The 21,359-nt window shown below is 33.7% G+C and overlaps 1 protein-coding gene across 2 annotated transcripts in view; it reads right to left on the bottom strand.

The window, feature by feature from the left end:
* Positions 1-3,128: 3,128 nt before the first annotated feature.
* Positions 3,129-21,359, bottom strand: part of LOC112396025 (protein FRA10AC1) — a 39,455-nt gene continuing 21,224 nt past the window's right edge. For both annotated transcript variants that reach the window (XM_024739496.1, XM_024739495.1), the window contains exons 10-14: positions 19,357-19,470; positions 18,206-18,248; positions 16,279-16,397; positions 5,536-5,614; positions 3,129-3,297 (exon numbers count right to left, since the gene is read on the bottom strand). In XM_024739496.1, the coding sequence (XP_024595264.1) occupies positions 3,255-3,297; positions 5,536-5,614; positions 16,279-16,397; positions 18,206-18,248; positions 19,357-19,470 (398 nt within the window). In that variant the 3' untranslated portion in view covers positions 3,129-3,254. The remainder of the gene's footprint in view (positions 3,298-5,535; positions 5,615-16,278; positions 16,398-18,205; positions 18,249-19,356; positions 19,471-21,359) is intronic.

Raw genomic sequence — 21,359 nt, 5'->3', positions numbered from 1 at the left:
GAGGACACGGGTTCATGCCCCGGTCCGGGAAGATCCCACATGCCGCGGAGCGGCTGGGCCCATGAGCCATGGCCGCTGAGCCTGCGCCCTGCAATGGGAGAGGCCACAACAGTGAGAGGCCCGCGTACCGCAAAAAAAAAGATTACTAGGACTGTCTACCAGGAATTCTAAATATTGACTTGTCAAGAGAAACTAATCAACTACTTCTACTACATGGTACACATCTGTACATTAGAGAAGATTTCTTTCTTATCTGTAATGACCAAATTATAAAACAGACCAAATATTATACCACAGATTTCCTTGTAAAACATATCTAAATTATAATGGTCTCTGAACCTCAAATGTTTTGTTATAGAGAAGATAGTGTTCAGTTTTAAGCAGTTGAGAAATAAATCACCATTTGTTATATTTTTACAAGTCAGTCAGTTACTTTAGAATTGTAAGATTCTTCCCCTCACATTAGAATATAAGGTTCACGAGAGGAAAGATTTTTTGCCTCTTTTTGTCTGCTTTGTTCACATTGCTATGCTCACACTTAGGGTAGTGCCTGGCACAAGGTAGGCACTCAGTAAACGTAAATAAATAATATTTTGAATAAATATTGTAACAAACAGATATAAATGAAGAGTGCCTGGAAGTTAATAAAATATTTTTAGGGAGATAAAAACTCAATATATACACCCAAATGATTGTTGTCTATGTTATCACCTTTGGTGATATATGTACATCTTATTTTCATTGCTTAAAATAATTTTGAAACCACACTTCTAGGATTATTTTAGAAACTGTATAAGAAACCCTCTTCCTTTAAGCCTTATATAATTTTAGACCCCAAAATACCAGTCATCTCAAACAACTTCCTCTCCTCATTCACTAGAAAATGAACTGAGGGGCAGAGATGAGGAGGTCTGCAAAAATAGGAACTTTGCTTAAGAGCAAGTGTAAGAAAGCATAACTTTATATCCCAAACCTATGGTCCGCTGAACACCACTGACTACACTACAGCCAAGATTAAGATAGGTCTGCTGGAGAATTAATGTTTAAACGCTAGATAATAGATAATCAACAAGGGCCTACTATATAGTACAGGGAAATCTACTCAATATTCTGTAATAACCTATGTGGGGAAAGAATCTGAAGAAGAATAGATATATGTATATGTATAACTGAATCACTCAGCTATACACCTGAAACTAACACAGTGCTGTAAGTCAACTATAATATAAAATAAAAATTAAAAGAAATCTTTAAACGCATCATCTTGAGGCCTTTTCAAAGACTCCTTTAAAATATGACTCCCATTATCTGCCATTGTGTATGAATGGATTAAACACTGATTACATATAATGATCTAAATTTATAAATGAACTTAATGTCCATAAACCATACTTGCAACACCAAATATATGGATCTATTTTAAAAGGGTCTTTAAATATTCTTCCTAGTCACTGTTTAGTTTTGCAGGAATTTTATTTTCTGATGACCAATAAACTATTTTTATCATAAAATGTTTTGGCTTCATATATTCTATTACTAATATCAGTTTTGCTGCTGGACATTTCAATACTTTCCTCAGAAATCAAGATTCTTTTTCATTAAAAGTTGAGCTGAAAACAACAAAACAAAATTGTTTACTTATCTGTTGGTTAATAAACCAACAATGATTTACTGTTTTCTGATGGTTTAGAAATGACTGCATAATTATTTCCTAGATACTTTTGTAGCACAGTGTCTCACACATAACAGAAGCATGATATTTAATGAATAACAACTGTTTAATAAAAAGATAATCTCTGATACTATTTAAAAATAAGATACTATAATTGCCTATTTTACAGTTTAATGCCAATCATTCCATGTTTAAATGTCATTTAAAATAGCGTATCTTCAACAAAATAATTGGAATGGTACAATCATTTTTTACAGGTCCTCTCTTACTCACCAAATCATGCATCTTCTCCTCTATTCATCTCTTGGCTGTTTATAAAAATGGGTCTGACCTTTTGAAAAAAAAATCAATATATCCTTTTGAAAATCTGATGAAAACTATGGACCCTTTCCCCAAAACACACACATAATTACAGAAGTTTACACATAGATTCCAGGAGTGTTTAGATTTCCTGAAGCACATCCATCGACTCTTGTGGGTATGAACCCCAAATTAAGAAGTTACATTTTGGACTTCCCTGGTGGCACAGTGGTTAAGAATCCCCATGCCAATGCAGGGGACATGGGTTCAATCCCTGCTCCAGGAAGATCGCACGTGCCACGGAGCAACTAAGCCCATGCTCCACAACTACTGAGCCTGCTCTCTAGAGCCTACGAACCACAACTACTGAGACCAAGTGCCACAACTACTAAAGCCCATGCACCTAGAGCCCGTGCTCCACAACGAGAAGCCACCGCAGTGAGAAGCCCGCACGCCGCAACGAAGAGTAGCCCCTGCTCACCGCAACTAGAGAAAGCCCACGTGCAGCAACAAAGACCCAATGCAGCCAAAAATAAATTTATAAAAAAAAGTTACATTTTACAATATATCTCTGCATATAAATATATCCATATCTGTATGACTATATCTGAGACAAGCTCTATGCACACAGTATTGTTAAGTTAAATTATGTTACTGTATAATCTCTGCTAAGAGTCAAGTTTCATGAACACATCTGCTGTTTTAGACTACTGGAATCTCATTTGGCCCCCTGTGGTATTAATTTAGTTTATAATAAATTACCCATATACTGGGGAATCAAATTTGATTATAACAAACTCCGTTAAGTGGTAGAGGTGAGATAAAAGCAAGAGAAATGTAAGGAAAAAAAGAAAAGGCAGCTAATGACAAAATAGGTACTCAAAAGAGGGGTACTCGAAGACATAATCTACTTTGTAATTTCGTGAAACCCCAATAATCCTAAAAGTTTAAGCTGAGGCAAGGGAACATAAATGTGAATCAGTGGGGGGAAAAAAACCCTACAAAAATATAGGTACAATGGATCTCTGTACTAGAGGACGTACTAGGTCCATACTTTAGGAGCTACAGATGGAACAGAGTTGTAGATAAACAATTGAAAAGATATACAGGGAAAAGTGCCTCCAATAAAACTGAAAAACTTCCAAAGCATCTGACATCCTGAGAGTAGCTGGATTTTTATTTCCAAAGACAAATCACTCAAGTTGCAACTTGTAGACAAAATTTTGTGAAGAGTTTCAAAGTATACTTTCACATTAAGGAATGTACGTATCCCTCTTCCATCTCACAGAAATAAACCTTGAAAATATTCATCAAATTCTTCTTCCCTATTTAAAAGAAAAAGTATACAATTTGATTAAAATCAACAATTAGAGAAGAAAATTACTAGGTGACACATTATATGAGATTAATAAAAATATTTTAATCCAACATATTTGCTGATTCTTTTGTATAGCAATATATTTCATGATTCAGGTATCAAATAATTCTTGGCTTCTAAAATAATCATAACTATACCAAGACTGATTAAATTGAAAATGCTGTATATGTTGGCACGTCTCCCTAAATGTACTTATTACCTAAGATTTTACTTTGAAGTACTTTGTGAAATGTCATTGCTTCTCTTTACTTTTTGGTTAACTTTATAACTTACTCTGTTCATTCTCATTTCAAATTATAGCCTGATCAAAAAATGAATGAAAAAAACTATTTTAAGGAAAAATACAAGTCTTACTCCTAGGAATAGGGAAAATCTGCTTAGACTGCAGATTTTATTACTCTGAGAAGAGTAAATATGTATCTGTAGCAGTGAAGATTATGTCTAAAACAAAGAACAGAACTCTGAAAGGAGATATTAAACTATAATGTGTTAAAATATTATGAAAATTGTAAAGTACTAAATAAACATTAGTGCTAGGAGCTACAGTAGTACAATGGAAATAGCACAGGTTTTCAAGTCAGACAGTGTTTTTTAAGTCCTAGCTCTGTCAGTTATTTGCTGAGCAAGCAAGTTATTTAACTTCTCTGGGCTCAGTTTCCTTATCTGTAAAATAAAGAACATCACATTTCCTCATAGAGCTGTTCTAAAGATTAAATGTATGTACAATTGCTTTTCTCCCTTCTGGGAACAGAGAATCAAGCTGGACAAATTCTGTGTACCAGTCTCTTCAGAAAATGTTCTTTTAGATCAGAGATTCACAATAGGACGCCATCATTTGGCTTTAAATAATTGTGAATGCATAGAGCCACCACAACCATGTTCAAATTTTTAAAAAATTAATTCCAGAATCAGATAAAGTTGATTTAAAATTACCTACAATTTGGTATTCTCCTGGCTACTGTCCCTTTTCCCAAGCATGACAGCAAAATGCAGTAGAATTTTTTAAATTGTAGTAAGAACTTAAATATATGAAATTAGCTGAATTTCTATGTGAACTTAGATGTCAGTACCTGATGTCAAGTTTTTATAAGGTCACAAAGAGCTTTGGATTATGAAACCCCTCTTAGGCTTTATTCATGTATCTTTACTGCCAAAAAGGTGAGTTGACTCCAAGACCTATTCTGTCATTTTCAGCTCTTCAAGGGAAAGTTATATGGTCAAAAGTTCAGTTGATAGTTTTACTAGGATAGTGATACCTTTCTTATAATCTGATCTATAATGACAACTCATTTGGGAATTCTTTACTTGGCTGACAAAAATAAAGGTTAAGGTCACAGAAAAAAACTAATCTTTTTAAAAAAAAAAACAAAAACACTCTTTCCAACACACCTGAATTCTATTACACTGAGAACATATTATATAATTAGCAATATGTTTTATAATCAGCTTAAATTAGCGAATTATGATTGATTCAACAGGTCTCTTATTATGAACCAATATGCCTAGAGTAACAAAATGGGACTAAAATTTATTGAGCACTTACTATATTGGTAGGTATTGTGCCAGACCAGGTGCTTTACATTCTTTATTCTATTAAATCTTCACAATAAACTCTATGTAGTAGGTATTATTTTATCCCCTTTCAACAGATAAAGCTCAAGTGGTGAACATCCCAGTATATGAGAAGAACTGATAATATTCCAGCCTATATGCAGACAGCTCTTCCAACCAATAGCAGAGAACAATGCATGTGTTGACTTGTGTATCTCTGGGGTGTAAGGTGGCTGTTGGCAAGAAAACGTTTACACCTGTATATATCTTCAAGGGGTTCCCCTGTATAGGTTTATGATAATCAGAATATCATGGATAGGCTGCTCTGGAAGCTAGTAAACAGTATCTCTCTGAAACAATAAAAGCAAAGACTAGGGGGTCATCTGTCAATGTGAGCTGAGGAAAGATTTACTCACCAAGAGGCAGCTGGACAAGTTGGCTGTTTATGGCCATAAACAATGGCTGGGAATAAACTCTGACCTTAGCAGGCTAGGTGTTCCTTGGCTTTAAAAAGACATTCATGATGCTAAGTTTTTCATTAACTGTTATCAAAAATGGCTGTAGCCAGAGCTTCCTAGACTGACGGAGAAGGTATGCATTATCATTGTCTATTAATACTATTATCAGGACTTACTGTGATTTTTCATCTGTCTCTGGTAGTGGGCCCTTCCAAAGTTCAGATTCTGAAGTACTTCCTTCCTCATCAGAGCTTCCTGTTCATTTAAAAGAGATTTTTTTAAATGTGCACATTACATTTAAAACACATTTTGAACTACCCACCAATGCAATTAAATAAATTCCAGATTTACCTGTGGTTTAGCTTCAACTTTTATGGCTCTCTGAAAATTTAATGCACTTTTCCAGACCAATAAATTCTTTTGAAAAATAATAAGCTGATATATACCAAAGAGCCTCAGCAAATAGACCAAGGATTTAAAGTCTCATGGGAAACTTCTATAAATTATACTGAGTTAAAGTAACAATTCCAATATTAACTCTATATTATAAAGGAATTATCTCTTGCAATACAGTTGTCTTTAATTTAGTTTCTTATTTTTATTGATCATACAAAAGACATGCAGGGTAAGATTTCTGTAGAGTATTTACATTAGGATCAAGACCTTAAGAACTGAACTAGTATATAGGACTAGCTAGTTAAATTATGAAAAAAAATTTGTCAGACTTAAAAAAAAATTAATGCTGATTACATTAACTAGAAGAAGTCCATTTCAATGAAGAAACAGATGTTCTCATACATTGTTAGGAGTAAATACCATTTTCTTGAGGAAAATCTGGCAATATAGATCACTTTAAAATATAGATACCCTTTGACCAGCAATGCTTTTAGGAATTTAATTACTTAGAATAAACGAGCACTCAGATATATGTACAAAGATGTCCATTGTATAACAACAACAGCAAAAGAACACAAGTTAAATCCCCACCAATTAGGGATTAAGGCTTGGTTAAATAAATACTATACAGCTATTAAAAAAAACTCCATAGCACACCTGAATTACCATAGAAAAATGTGTATGCTATATCAAAATTTTTAAAAGTTACAGAAAGCAGGCATAGTATAATACAATTTGTATTAAAACATATCTACATATAGATATATATATTATTATTTATATATGCGTGTGTGTGTGTATATAAATACACACACACACACATATATATATAAATAAGTTTGTAAGGACCAACCAAACTTAACAGTGATTATATTACCTGTGGGCCTGGGATAGTTTTACTCTTTAAGCATTTCCAAATTTTTTTTTGTATTTTAAACAATAATCATGTATTACCTTTAAACATCAGTAAAAACAATAAATTTTATTTTTAAAACATAAAATAGACATGTTTCAAATGAATCACCCTATATTAGTCAACTAAAAATTATCAAATACTGAAACATGTATTATGAGACAATAAAATTATATGCCACAAAGTAATTATGTTAGCAAATAATTCCTCTCCAGTAATGACCATTAATCTGGAAAAGAAGTGACACAAATTTGGCCTGTCAATACAGAATGCACCTTAGTTAAACACAACACAAAAATAAAACAGTACTGATTTGCCATGATGGTTCTAGCCTTTTTTCCTGTTGGACTTTGATCCTTGAATCAACATGTATGTCTGAACTTTGGTCCTAACTGAATCTATTCTAGCACAAATTCTAACAAAAACAGCAAAAAGATAAAAAAGGGAATGGGGGTTGTGCTTCTAACGATCTACACACAAAGATGATAAAATTATAAAGCTCTGGGAATAAGATTCCCACTCAACGACAGCCAGCACTGGAACTGCCAGTGTCCCAAACTGAATATGCAAAAAGAAAAAAGTACTCTGCTTGGGACTTCCTTGATGGCACAGTGGTTAAGAATCCACCTGCAATGCTGGGGACACGGGTTCAAGCCCTGGTCCGGGAAGATCCCAAATGCCGCAGAGTAACTAAGCCTGTGTGCCACAACTACTGAGCCTGTGCTCCAGAGCCCGTGAGCCACAACTACTGAGCCCGCATGCTGCAACTACTGAAGCCTGTGCACCTAGAGCCCATGCTCTGCAACAAGAGAAGCCATCGCAATGAGAAGCCTGCACACAACAAAGAGTAGACCCCTGCTTGCCACAACTAGAGAAAGCCTGTGCGCAGCAATGAAGACCAAAGACCCAATGCAGCCAAAAAACAAAAAACAAAAACAAAACAAACAAAAAAGTCTTCTGCTCTTATTTTTATGAAAATTCACTAACTGAGATAAAGAAAGCACAGAAAAACTAATTAGGCCTAGTAAAGTTATCACCGTGGTGTTATCCTGTCAATGATGTCAGAGAACAAACCTACAAGGCCTTTGAAAGTGGGCAGCTAATTTCAAAAGGCCTTACAACCACCTGTTTTCTTGTTCCCTCTCAAGAGTATTGCCCACATGCCAGCTTTCCTACACCAGTTTTCTGATAACAGACGATCCAGTTTTACTAAAAAGTACAATTAGTTTAGAATAACATTATAAAATAACTCTCTTTGAAAGAGGACATGCTGAAAAAGTGATCAAATATCCTTAGAGAATCAATCTACAAGACTCCATGGATTATATGACCTTTAAGTTCCCTTACAACCCTATGAATCTATTAATATTTAACTACGAATCTATAATACCTAATTCCATGAGGTTGACAGTAACTACAAATCATTTTTTTGATAACTGCTACAACCTGCCAGAGGTGGAAAGGGTACTGCATTTAGAACAATGGGCAACACAAAATGATGCTTGCATTTGTATCAGTGTCAAATCTACACAGTAATTATTGACAAGCGGCGATCAGAATTTAAGTCACTGACACTGTACTGGAAGGGGAGCTTGGAGGTCCAGCCCTTATCCAATAAATGAACATCTTACTGTAATACTTCCAATAACAATTGGCTGTCCAATCTAAACACCTCACTACTTCCTGAAGCAGCCCATTCCTTTCTTCAGATAGTTCTAATTGACAAATTTTTCCTTAAATTAAGGCAAAAATCTGTCCTTGGGCTATTTTTATCCATAGACTCTGGTTATGCCAACCAGCCACCAAAAATAAGTCTCCTACATAGTAGCAGTCTTGAAAATATCTACAGTTTCCATGTCTACCTCCTTACCCCTTCCCTCTTCACTTTTTCCTAAGCTAAACATCTACGGTTCCTTCAACCTTCCTCCTATAACAACATTTCAAGTTCTGACAACACTTTGGTTCTTCTATTCTTGACCTGCTTTAAGTTTTCAATGTTCCTTTTAGAATGTAATGCAAACTGCATATAATTTTCCCTATATGCTTTGAATAATGCAAGTAGGTCCACCATCTTGGTTTTTCTGGATATTACATATCTAAATAACTTGGCCTACTGAAGAAGTGGCAAGTCTCCAATTATGAAAACAATGGACAGGTCAGACTTTTACAGACTTAACTTTTGATCTGACCCATTGTGAAGAACAAACACAAAATCTAATGTCCAGTATTTTCGTTTTCTCTGATATAACAATAATAGCTACAGGTTATCAAAGATTACTTCATATAAGACACATGCTTTACATGTTTATTATTTCACTTGACTCTGATAATAATCCAATGAAGTCAAGTCTCTTTATACCCATTTTACAGATAGAACTGAGACACAGATCAAATCATTTAATGTGGATTTGTGTAATATATCTGCCCAAACTGAGGTATAAAGAGTAGACTAGGGGCTTCCCTGGTGGCGCAGTGGTTGAGAGTCCGCCTGCCGATGCAGGGGACATGGGTTCGTGCCCCGGACCGGGAGGATCCCACATGCCGCGGAGCGGCTGGGTCTGTGAACCATGGCCGCTGAGCCTGCGCGTTTCAAAAAAAAAAAAAAAAAAAAAAAAAAAAAAGAGTAGACTAACTTTTGATTCACTGATGAACAGTTATTGATGATATAAGTAAAAGAGCAGACTCTGGAGTTATACACCTGTGTTTAATCGTAGCTCTGCCATTAACCAACTATTTGACCTTAGGCAATTTATGTAAATTCTCTGGTCTTGGTTCTCTTATCTGCAAAATGGGATATTATATGCCCATTACTACGATTAAATGAGGTATACAACTAAACCACTTGCGATTATGGCTGACAACCAACAAAAGCAAGTTAAAATTCTTTTTCCCTATAGAAATTGGGTTTTTCTTTATGGATCTGGTGTAAATAATCCATATGTTAAATGAGGGTAAAAGGGTAACTGAATATTATCCAAATGGAAATGAAATATATAATAGAAACAGCAGAATTTGAGTTGTAAAATTGCCAAGACCACCTAAGACAGGTCACTGACCACCTGAGAAGATATCTGGGTTTGGCAAACTATAACAAGGTACATGTCCCCTGCTTGAAATGGTTCTACTTCAAGAACCAATCTAAGCTAGAGATTCTTCAGGTTGGCTACAGTATTCTCCTCTCCCTACCACCAGAAGTTTGATCTAGCTGAAGAGGGTGAAGAGACTTAAGATTATTTCCGGGAAATGAGGGAGGTTTGAGAGGGCTGGGGGAAGAACAGTGGGAGGGAGAAGGAAGGAAGAGCAAATGAAAGAATTAATATAAACAAGTCAGTCAAGCCCTTTCCCCAAAAGATTTTTTTAATAAAAATTGGAATTGGAGAAGGGCAATGTTTTTTTTTTGCATTAAATAGGCCTTCACACCTCTCACTGCAACATATAGTTGGAAATTGGCAAAAACTATAAAATTTCCCATTTTAACCTGTGTATGCTTTCTAAAACTATATATACTTACTACCCCATCCTCAGATAGCTTAAGTCTATCGTCTCATGCCTGGCTATGTTCTATAAACTGTCAGGAAACTTAACCTAATGTAGAAGAAGGAGCTACTGATAGATTAGGATTCACATGGGGAGAAAGGAAGTGTCAGTGCTTTAAGGACACTTCAAATATGTTGAAAACAAAATGGTATGAGTAAAGTAATTCATAAAGAATACGTTGTATTCCTAAAGTAGAGGAATACCTCCACTGATATCTCCCTCTTCATTAAATTTTTAAACAGTAAATATCTTTAAAATTCTATTTCTCTAAAATTTCTGATTACTAAACACTTAAAAATTCTCCTTAAGAATTATATACTAAAATGCTAATAAAGTTTAAATTGAATGGTGATTTGGAGCAATTACTAAATATTTTCCTGAGTTTGCCACATAAATATATATTACTTTAAAATCAGAAAAAATTAACTCTTAAGTTTATAAATTTACAAGTAAGGCTAGAAGTCTCAAATCTCTAAATTTCTATAAGTCCAGATATTATAACATAAATTAGGTATGTTATTGAACTACACTTTGTTAGATCCTATTTATTGCAAGTTCTTTAAGAAATTCTACATCATATTACTGTTGAGATACAAGGTTACTGTTTGTTATATCACAAATGGATACCCCCTTTTATGAATCCACAGTAGATTCTGCTCTCAAAACTGCCTGGAAAAACTGAACACCCTGCGAGTTCTCTTTAATATTGTATGGGTACAATTAATCATTCTACTGGTGGTTTTCTTTCTTTGGTTTGGTTGTTAGGAAGGACAGTGACAAATCTATGATCTACTTTTGCAATTATGCAAGACTTTTTGGTAAATATTTGTCTGTATTAATTTTACCTCTAGCTTTACTTTCCTATTCTTATTTTTCCATTATTTTGATTTCACCTTTAAAAAAATCTTATAGTATATATTTTTGTAAGTCATTGTGAATACTTTTTGGAATGTTGCAGGGAAGAAACAATAAAATTAGTAGCAAATATTCAATGAAATCCAATCTGATGAAAACTATAGGACTTATTAAAAACTGACCAGTAACAACTGTTGCTAACATTTGCTTTCTATGTACAAACCATATATTTAATTTGATCGATCAAAATCACCAAATGATAAGCGATCACTCAGTCTTGTGCAATATAAGCAACATTTCTTAAATTTTAATCCACCTCCCCAATTCTTTTTCTATCCCAACTTCATCCCTCTTGTTCTCTTCCTTCACACTTCATGATGTGAAGTTAAAATGTTTATCCACTGTATTTACTGAAAAAAAAAAAATTTATGCTCTTCTATACTTGACATAAGAAACTTTTAAATGTTCTAATATGGGTAAGAAATACACTTTTGCTCTTTTTTCTATGATTTTTCTCACACAGTACAAAAACAACAAAAATTTACATCAGAACAAGTTACAGTTTGTGGGAAACCTAAACTGTAAATAACTTGAATCTGTATACTTTTATTAAATAAAAACTTGATACTGTTGATAGAATTTCATGATTTCACTGACAGTGAATGTGATGAAAAACAAAAACAAAAAACCCAGCACTGTTTTGTCAAGAATCATCTTGCAGTGGTGTAACAGCTATAGCTATAACTGGAATTCTTCCCAATAGTCTAGTGTATAGACTTGCAGGAAAGCACTTCACTGTCTTCTAATCTTTCCCATTCCTTAGACTTATCTCCCTATTTAAAATGTTAGATTCTTTTAGGGAGGGGTGTTTTATGCTCTTGTACAGCCTGGAATACCTAGCACAAAACATAAAAAATAATGAACACCTATAAAAAAAAAATCTCATGTTGCTAGGACAAAAAAACCCAAAAAAACCCTCATAGATTAGCTGCAATACAAACAATATTTTATCTACAGATGTTCAACATCTGAAAGCAGTTTACAAATAAATGCCTTTTCTTAATCTTTTAAGAAAAAAAGATTTAAAAAAATCTTTCTTAATCTTTTTTGAAGATCATATACAGGTGAGAATTCTCTGTAATTGAAAATCACACAAAAAAGTATGTCATAAAACAAACATTTTCAATTCTACAATGGTTTACCCAGTGAGGGAAACAGAAAAAGTACTGAAGATCTATTAAAGTAATCTAAAAAAATCATCATTATACAATCTCCTGCAGTAAGACCTCAGGGGAAATATTTCTGAAGGCTGCTAACTCAAAAAAGAACAGAAAACAGATGGAGAGTAACAATTCCTCCAACCTCCCTGGACAGGTCTCATAATTAGCCCAAGTTGTAGCATGAATGGCCCCTTAAGGCCAGACAAGAGGGTATGAGAACTACAGGGTCAATATTCCAAAGGAAGCCAAGGCCTGGACTGCAACAACTGCTTTATGTTGTTTCTTCACTCCTACTTATTTCCTAGTCATCAGAGAGCAAATAAAAACATAGCTAAACTTCCAATGGCAAAAGAAATATATTCTTCTCTGTCATCTTCTCTGTCATGTAAGGAACAATGATACCTGCTTCCAAGTGTCTATAGGTTAAAAAAAGGACACAACTGAAACCAGAAGGAAGAAGTTGTACGTTTGGGCTAAATGTTAAGAGAAACCTGCTAGCAATTACAGCTGTCTGAAATGTAAAGGAGTATTTTGGATAATGGGTACCTTTTCCCTGGAGGTGTTGAAGCTAAAGCAGAACAAATACATGATAAAGAGCAGTGCATCTTAACCTTTATTGTACATATGAATCATTCTGGGAACTTAAAGTGCAACTCTGATTTAGGAGATCTGGAAGGGTCTGAAATTATGCATTTCTAACAAGCTCCCAAGTGATGACAATGCAAAGGACCATATTTTGAAAGGTGAAACCACAGAAAATCTTTTTGATCATGATTCCAGGGCTGATCTCTGATGTTCCTTTCAACATTGAGAAATTGGTTGATTTCACTGACTCACTCACCTAACATTTACTGAATGCCTACTATGTGGGGCAAGCACTGTGCTTAGGAACTGGGGATAGAGAATTAAACAAGTCACACAGTCCCTTCCTTCACAGAAAAATTATTCCAAGAGTGATATGTATTTCTAAAGGAGAGTGCAGGATGCTATCAGAATGTGCTAAGAGGGACCTAATCTTGCCTGGAGGAGTCGGGTGAAGGGTGTCAGAAAATGCCTACCCAAGGAACTGAGCTTGGGGGCAGGGTGGAGGTGGGAGGGGTAAGATCTTGAACTTCCTGCCAAGACAATTTACCTAAATATCCTGTTCTGTTCACACCTGCCAAAGTAGACTGGTCCTCAAAGTCAAGCTTTGATCTTTCTTACATTTCCTCTCTATCCATTCAGCTATCTAGCCATCCAATTATCCATCCATACATCTACTTATTTAACATTTTGTATGATGGTAACCTAAGGCTATCGGGGTTGATGAGATCACACAGGGAGAACAGAGAGAATAAAGAGAAGCTCTGTAAGAGCCTTGAGCAATTCCAACAAGGGTAAGATGGAGGAGGAATTATAGTCAAGAGGCTGAGGAGAGGCTGAAAAGATAGGAAAAAGATCAAGAAAGTAATTGTTCTGAGGAATGCCAACAGTCCAAATGCAGCTGCGATATTAAGCATTTACTAATTACTATTCAAGTCTGGGCCAAATTAAGGTGGCCTGGCAAGAAAGTATCATATCAAGATCAACCTAATTCCAGATGATTGATCCCAGATGAGAAGATATTAAAGAGGTCTACACGGTTTTCCTAAAAGTTTGCTAAGATGTTGTCATTTTCTGCTTTATACCAAAGAAGCTGAAAAAAAGAACTATACCCTGTGCTCTCTGCTATGAAAGGTGCTCTGAATAAAGAGTATATAAGGCACAGATGTCTCAATTCCACTCTGCTTTGGTTTTCTATCTCTGAAGTTGCCCTGAAACAATCTTCAAGTCTTTCATTTTCTTATTCTTTATTATTTATGCCTTACCTGTGCTAGTGGGGTGCTAGGGATAAAGCAATGAACACAGCAGACAGAACCCCTGTTCTCCTTGTGTTTTATGTAACTGTCATATGTGTAATGAAGGAAAAGTTCCAAGGTTGTGAAAGCATTATAAATGGGAGTCCTAATTTAGATTCATGGTCAGGAAAGGATCCGAGGAAGTGACATTTAAGCTTAAATCTGAAGGATGAGTTAGGATGGGACTGGAGGTTTTAGAGAGGAAGCAGCACCTATACAGTCCTTAAACAGAAAGAAGTTTGACATTTTCTAGAAACTGAAAGGCTATGTGGGTGGAGTGTGAACGTAAGGTGAAGAGTAGTGATAAACAAGCCTTGTATGCTGGATCATATAGAGCCTTTGGGCTTTGTCCAGATATTGGTTATATCCTAAGAACATAGGAAATCACTACTAGATGGAGAATGGATTAAGGAGAGGGAGGTGGGATGACAAGACAGTGTTAGAATCAGTATGGACAATATAGTAGTAGCCTAGATGAGAAAACATGGTAGTTTGAACTAGACTAGAGAGAACATGAGAAATACATACCCTGGGGGTAAAACTGATAGTATTTACATAAGTAACGAGAAAAAAAGAAGGCATCAAGGATAATTTCCCGATTTCCAATATTAGTTTTTAGGTTGACAGAGGTATCGCCTACCGAAATATAGAACACTAAAGGAAAAACATCTATAAGGAAGATCACATGCATATATATATTATGATTTGAGGGGTGCAACCCCATCCCTAGTCCTGAGTATCCAGCTACCTAATTATCTGTTTTGGAGGTACTGAATAAACTTTTATAAGGCAGGGATTAGTTCTTCTTTAATTTGGAATATGCAATGATTAACATAGTATCATACTATGATATAAATATATTATATAATAGTAAATGCTACAAAATCCTCAGATATAATACACTAAATATTTTACTGGCACATGAGGATAAATAAAAATTTTTAAAAACTCAAATGAGATTCGCACACTTAATTAAAATTTATTTTGAAATTTGAAACGTGATTTAGAGACAAAAAAGGTATTCTGTTTCAAATACCATTTCTCAATAAACAATAGAATATCAGTATTTTTCCTCTCAACATCTATCGATTTTACCAAGTCAAAAACTTGGCAATACATATACTTGAATGTATCATGACATGTTAGAAGAAAAAAGTGTACGTAAGAACATAACATATCTTATGATCTTCATAGCTGGAGCAAGGCAGTCCTCTCCTGTTCAAGTATTATGTTAACATAGGCTGGAATCTAATTCAATCTACCATTACCTACCTAATTTAAGTCCAATTCACTCTAAGTTATAGTCAATTTGACTCTACTTTATTATGGACTAAAAAAGCAACTAGCAGTAACCTTCGTAATAGCTAACTATGTACCAAGTACTATGCAAACTGCTTACATGCATTATCTCATTTCAACTTCTGAAAAATCCTATGACTTACTAGGTAAGATTATCATGACCATTTTACACATGAGAAAACTAAGGCTTAGCTTAAGGACTGCTGAGGAAGAAGTAGCAGTTGACTTGGATTTGAATTTAACAGTTATTTACTAATTGTATGTGCACAGCACCATGTTAGGTTCTGAGGACACATACATATCAACCTCTATCATTTCAAGAAACTCATAAGCTAGTGAGAAAAATCACACAGACCATGATAACTGAAATCACAGTGTTACAATGTTAAACTGACTTATAGGTTAGGTACTGATTTACAGTGTTCAAAGTGCCTTTCACATCCTTATTTGATTCTCCACAATAAGCGCCAGCAGTATAGAGAGCAGGTATTCCTATCACCACTATGTACACGAGGAAAGTGAAACTCAAGAAATTCAGTGACTTACTCAAGGTAACAAGTCTGTAAGTAACAAATCCAGAAATTAGAATGCTGTTGCAATATTATACCATCTGCCAAAAATGAATCAAAACCAACCTTGTTATTGAAACTCCTGTAAGTTACTGTAAATTCATATCTAAATTCTCCAACCAGTTTCCTTTCAACTACTATAAAACAGAATTCTAAATGCATTTACTAATTAAATTCAACATTTGTGACATATGGCAGATTATACTTCATGTTCAGAAATATGAGTAAATATTTTATTTTAATTCCCTTTTACCTTTATCCTTTTTCTTAGAGGACTCTTCTACAGAAGATAATCTGGATTTTTTATGTGATGACTCTTCACAATCTTTTCTGGCTTTATCCTTTCTTTTTTTTGACTTGACTTCTTTTCTCCTTTATGTTGAATAATATAAAGTTAACTTTTTCAACTGAATTTTTCCAAAAAATAAAAATCAATGGGTAAAAAAGTCAAATCAGTTAAAGTACTCATTTTTAAAATGTAGCTTACATAATAAGGAACCCTTAAATGAGTCTGTAAATATTTTAGGTTAGTGTATTAATTAAAACAATTCTGTAAGATTATGAAGCCTGAGCACTCTGACACAAAGGATTATTTTTTATAAGTTCTGTGCACAAACCTTAGTAAATGTAAATCACAGCTTTTACTCATTTCTTTTCTATATTTTATCATTTAGCCATTCTAAAAAAATTACAAAATCAAATCTCATTTTCCTCCACATAATTCATATCTACCTACACTTTGAAAAAACACATACAAGAAGAAACCACTCTAACAGTTCTCAACCACCAGTAAATAGAAAATTCTACTCTTAAGAATAAAGGAATACAGCAAAGGTATAATAGAATGAGGATGGAAAAGCTTACTGTTAACTCATATATCTACTTTAGACCACTTATCCTTTTACTGCTGTAGCTTTATCTCTTCTAGGCCAAGTTTACAAGGTTGTCAGTGCCGTAGCTGGCAAACAACTGATTTTAATTGGTTAAGAAAATAAACACGAAACAGGAAAAGGTGATAATGCTGAAACTGGGACTGGGAAAGAGGATGAAGAGACAACAGAGTGGATTTCTTTCAAGAAACTTGCTTATCAGACCTTTCAAATTAAGATACACCAAATACTACAATACTGTTTAAGACAGTAATAACTTCTTGCCTCTTGTAAGAATAATTTCAATCTTGAAATGAAGCTCGAAACTCAAGGTCAAATAAAACTTTGTTATCTTCCAGTATCATTGATAGAGAGGGGAAATCAAGTAATCTAAAAACTTTGCTAATTTTAAGAATTTAAAATTTTTTATTTATTTTTAATAGCTAAAATACTAGATAAGGCTCATTTAGAACACAGCTGATTTTAAATTAATATACTAATATATACATTTTATAAAGTTGCAGAATCTTACTGTTAAGACTTTCAAGTGTTACTCAGGACATGAAACTTGACCACTACAATCATGCCAGGTTACACAAATTTTGTCTGAACATCTGCAACGCCAGGGACTTCATTATGCTTGACTTACCATACGTCAGACACTGTGTCAAGCGTTTTATATGCATTTTCATTTAATCCCCACAATAACCTTAGTATACTCATTTTTAGAGATAATAAAATTGAGTCTTACAGAGGTTACACAGCTTGCCCAAGAAGACTAGCAAGTGGATTAGCTGAGAGGAATACACAGGAAAGCCTACTATCTATATATACTGCACAATGCAGAACAATGATACTCCTTCCCCATTCAGTATGGCAGACACAGTCTAGCTCATTCAATAGGAGCCTGACTTTAACATCTAAAATGAGTATAGAGGTATAATCCTTTGTAAGAATGACAAACTCTAATTAAAACAATGCTTGAATGAGACATAGGAATCACTTTATGAAGACCTGCTTTACAATATAGTTTCTAAGAATATTACAGTATCTGAACACTGATTCCAAACCAAAAATTCTAACATCTATCTACCACCCTGCACAGGCCTTCACATTTAAAACTGCTTGACTAGAGTTAGGCATGACGAACTTCCAGTTCCCTGGTTTATGTGGTCATATGGTAATGGCGGATTTTATATACAACCAACTAATTAAACCATCAACCACTCAAGTCTACTTTAGACATCCAGTGCAGGTGACTACGTCCAAGAGTACTAAAATTAACAACCACATTTTAAAAGATCATATTACCTGTGATGAAAATTTAATTTAAAGGAACATTCTTGGCATAATCCTAAAAAAAAAAAAAAAAAAAAGAGTAACAGCACAGAATTGCTAAATTTTAACAACTGCACTGCTACTTTACTTTTAATATCATAAATTGTCATTTTTCTTTACATTCCTTTACTGTAAGAGGGGAAACAAATAATCTGAAGAAAACAATCTGATTCTCTCCCACCTCAAAAAATGTATATATATAATAAAAATTGAATTAGAATGCTTGAGAAATTGAAAATATTCTGCCATTGCTTTAGAAAATGGTGCTGTCAAGTTATTCTAAAAGCAAACTGTTTCACAGGCAGAATTGTATCTCACATCAAAGACATCTAATAACAATAGTGTGGGTATAGTCATTTCCTCTGAAGTACTCTAAGAGTTTTGAAATGTAAAAGAACTTTCAAAAAAGTTCCTCTATTGTGGTCTCATTTTTGCTTTAATCTCAGTTCACACTAGTTGACTCTTCCTCATAAGCACTTCCAGGAAGAACTCAGACACCAACCTTCATTGGTGTGTACCAAGTAGCATATGGGGAAATCCTTGATTTCTACCCAGAGTGGGCAGACACTCTAAGGGCACACGTATTTAGGAACCAGAGAAGGTTGTTAACATGAGGCAGAGAAGAAGCTGACACATAAAAGACTAGCTTAGGAGAAAAAAAAAGAATAAGCAACAGATCCTAAAACATGTATATTAAGAGAAACTTCTGTATTCTGGGTTATAATCCTAAGCTTTTAAGACTAATATCAAGAAAAATCTGCCCTTCTAAAATTTTTTCTTTATTGACAGTCAATAAAGTCTACACCATAACAATATGGCTATCAGCTAATGCGAGATTTTATATTGCCTTTTCTGATACTTTGCATCTCACTCTGCACTGGTGACATTCTCAAATTAATGGAAAGAGGTCTTCACTTCACGAATTACTGGTTTACCTTTGGCATTAGAACTATTTCCCCTAATGTCACTCTTGTAACTTTTAGAAGCTCTGAGAAAAAAAGAGTTCCCAAGAAGATACATTAAAAATTTTTAATTGGATCTTAAATTAGCCTATATATTTTAAAATCTAAATTACTAGATAAACTTTGAAGAAATCAATCTTACCCCACCTAAAGTCAACTTACTTAATTTAACAAGTGCATTTCTCTTTTCACCATGCTCAATATAACCAAAATTAACTTCCCAACTCTTTAAGCCTTCTTTTTTATCACAACATTTATTTCCACAGCAAAACTGGCCTGCAAATAAAGGAAGGAATATTAGCTATGATGGTTGGTGACAATATTTATCTATACAATCTGGTATTACCTCTGAAATTTACTCAACATACATACATAACATACATGACATACATATATAAATTCCTAGCTTTATAAAATAATCATTAAAAAACTGACCACAATAATTGTGGTATGTTCAACAATCAAATCAAATTGCTGAATGAACTGTTTAAAAAAAAAAACAGTTCCAGAATTCTTTACCTGATAGATAGTTGACTATCAAGTTGACTATTTATATTAAGATACAGAGTTTTAGTGACTCCGTGTAAGGGAATCTTACACTTTGGAAGATGGAAGTACTAGAAAAGTGTACTCACTAATACCCTAAAAGAATAAGTATATTTTCCAAAGTACATGCACTTATAACTGGGACAATCTTTTTCAATATTTAATAATATTAAAATTGATAAAAATTGAAATTTTTAATATGGCATTTAAGTACCAGCATAAAATGACATTTAAAACATATTTTAACTAGCATTTTGAGATTAAGTAGAATGGGTAATCAAACCTGATGCTCTAAATTTTAGAATCACTTGACACTAAAATCAATGTCTTATTATCATATCCATTGTATATTAAAACATATGCAAAAAAGGACTAATACTGATGATCCAAGAGGGAAAAAAAAAAATAAAACTACTCAACAATTATTAACTTCAACAGAAAAAGACAAGATCAAACCTATTTGCACAAACTAAAAAAAAGCATTTATATCTCAATAATTTGCACCAATAGGAACGGCTTTTTTTTCATAAAAAAGAAACTGTCAAAATGAATTTTGAAAATTACCAGTTCAAAGGCTGATAACTTTTCTAAATTGGCATTGTTTTACTCATTCCAAATAAATACTTCATTAAATCTGTATGTGTTTAGCAATGGCTCTATTGTTAAAAAAGCACCAAGATTCAGTCACAGCAAATAGCTTTCTTTCCCCTTCTCAACTAAAACTTTTTTCAATTACATGAATTTAGAGAATGTCCATCAATTTTTTTTAAAAGCAGCATTACTTACCGTCACCTGAAAATTCCATTCAATAAAAGTATAAAATTTTTAAATTGTGATAGACATTTCAACAGTTCTCATTGTCTTAGGTAAAGGCACAAACTAAAATGTAATGCTAAGAAAAGTTTAAAATAGCTTTAAAATTATTCTTTTTCCTTCTCCTCTATAGTACCTTTAGGGCTGATCTTAATTTATGGAAGATGTATATGAGCCATACTGACAGCATAAATGTTTATTTAATCATTTAAAAATGAAACTTTTATTTTCAAAGATTTTTAAAAGTTTTTAGTTTAAAATTATTTCCTTAATGTTCCTATGTAGTTTTCAGAAGCATTAACACTTAAAATGCAATCACCAATAAAGAGCTAATTTTATAGCGTGAGACAGTATAAAGATTAACACTTAAATGCAAGCACCAATAATACAAAGCTAATTTTATAGCATGAGACAGTACAGAAATATTAAATTTTCAGAAAAATTTTATGAATCGATTACAATGCATAGAAAAAGCATTTACTTAAAAAAAAATAAAAAAATAAAAATAAAAAAAATAAAAAAAATAAAAAATAAAAAAAAAAAAATAAAAAAAGAAAAAGCATTTACTGATTGTCTACCAAATGCTTGTTCTTTTTCTGTAAGACTAAATATTTGGGCTCAAGCTCAGTGACTCCCTAAGAACTAGCCTGTCTGAAAATTATTAGGCTCAAAGTAATATTTAATTTCTATCTGCAAAATGTGGATTCGACTGGAATACAGTAATACCAACACATTATTCCAAAAATTAATAAAGAGAAAAATTCAAGTATTCATCTGTTGATAGTTTCCTTCCTCGGAAACTTTTA

Source organism: Neophocaena asiaeorientalis, unplaced genomic scaffold, assembly GCF_003031525.2.
Source record: "Neophocaena asiaeorientalis asiaeorientalis breed wild unplaced genomic scaffold, Neophocaena_asiaeorientalis_V1.1 scaffold597, whole genome shotgun sequence".
NCBI lineage: Eukaryota > Metazoa > Chordata > Mammalia > Artiodactyla > Phocoenidae > Neophocaena > Neophocaena asiaeorientalis.
This window is presented reverse-complemented; position numbering and strand designations above follow the sequence as displayed.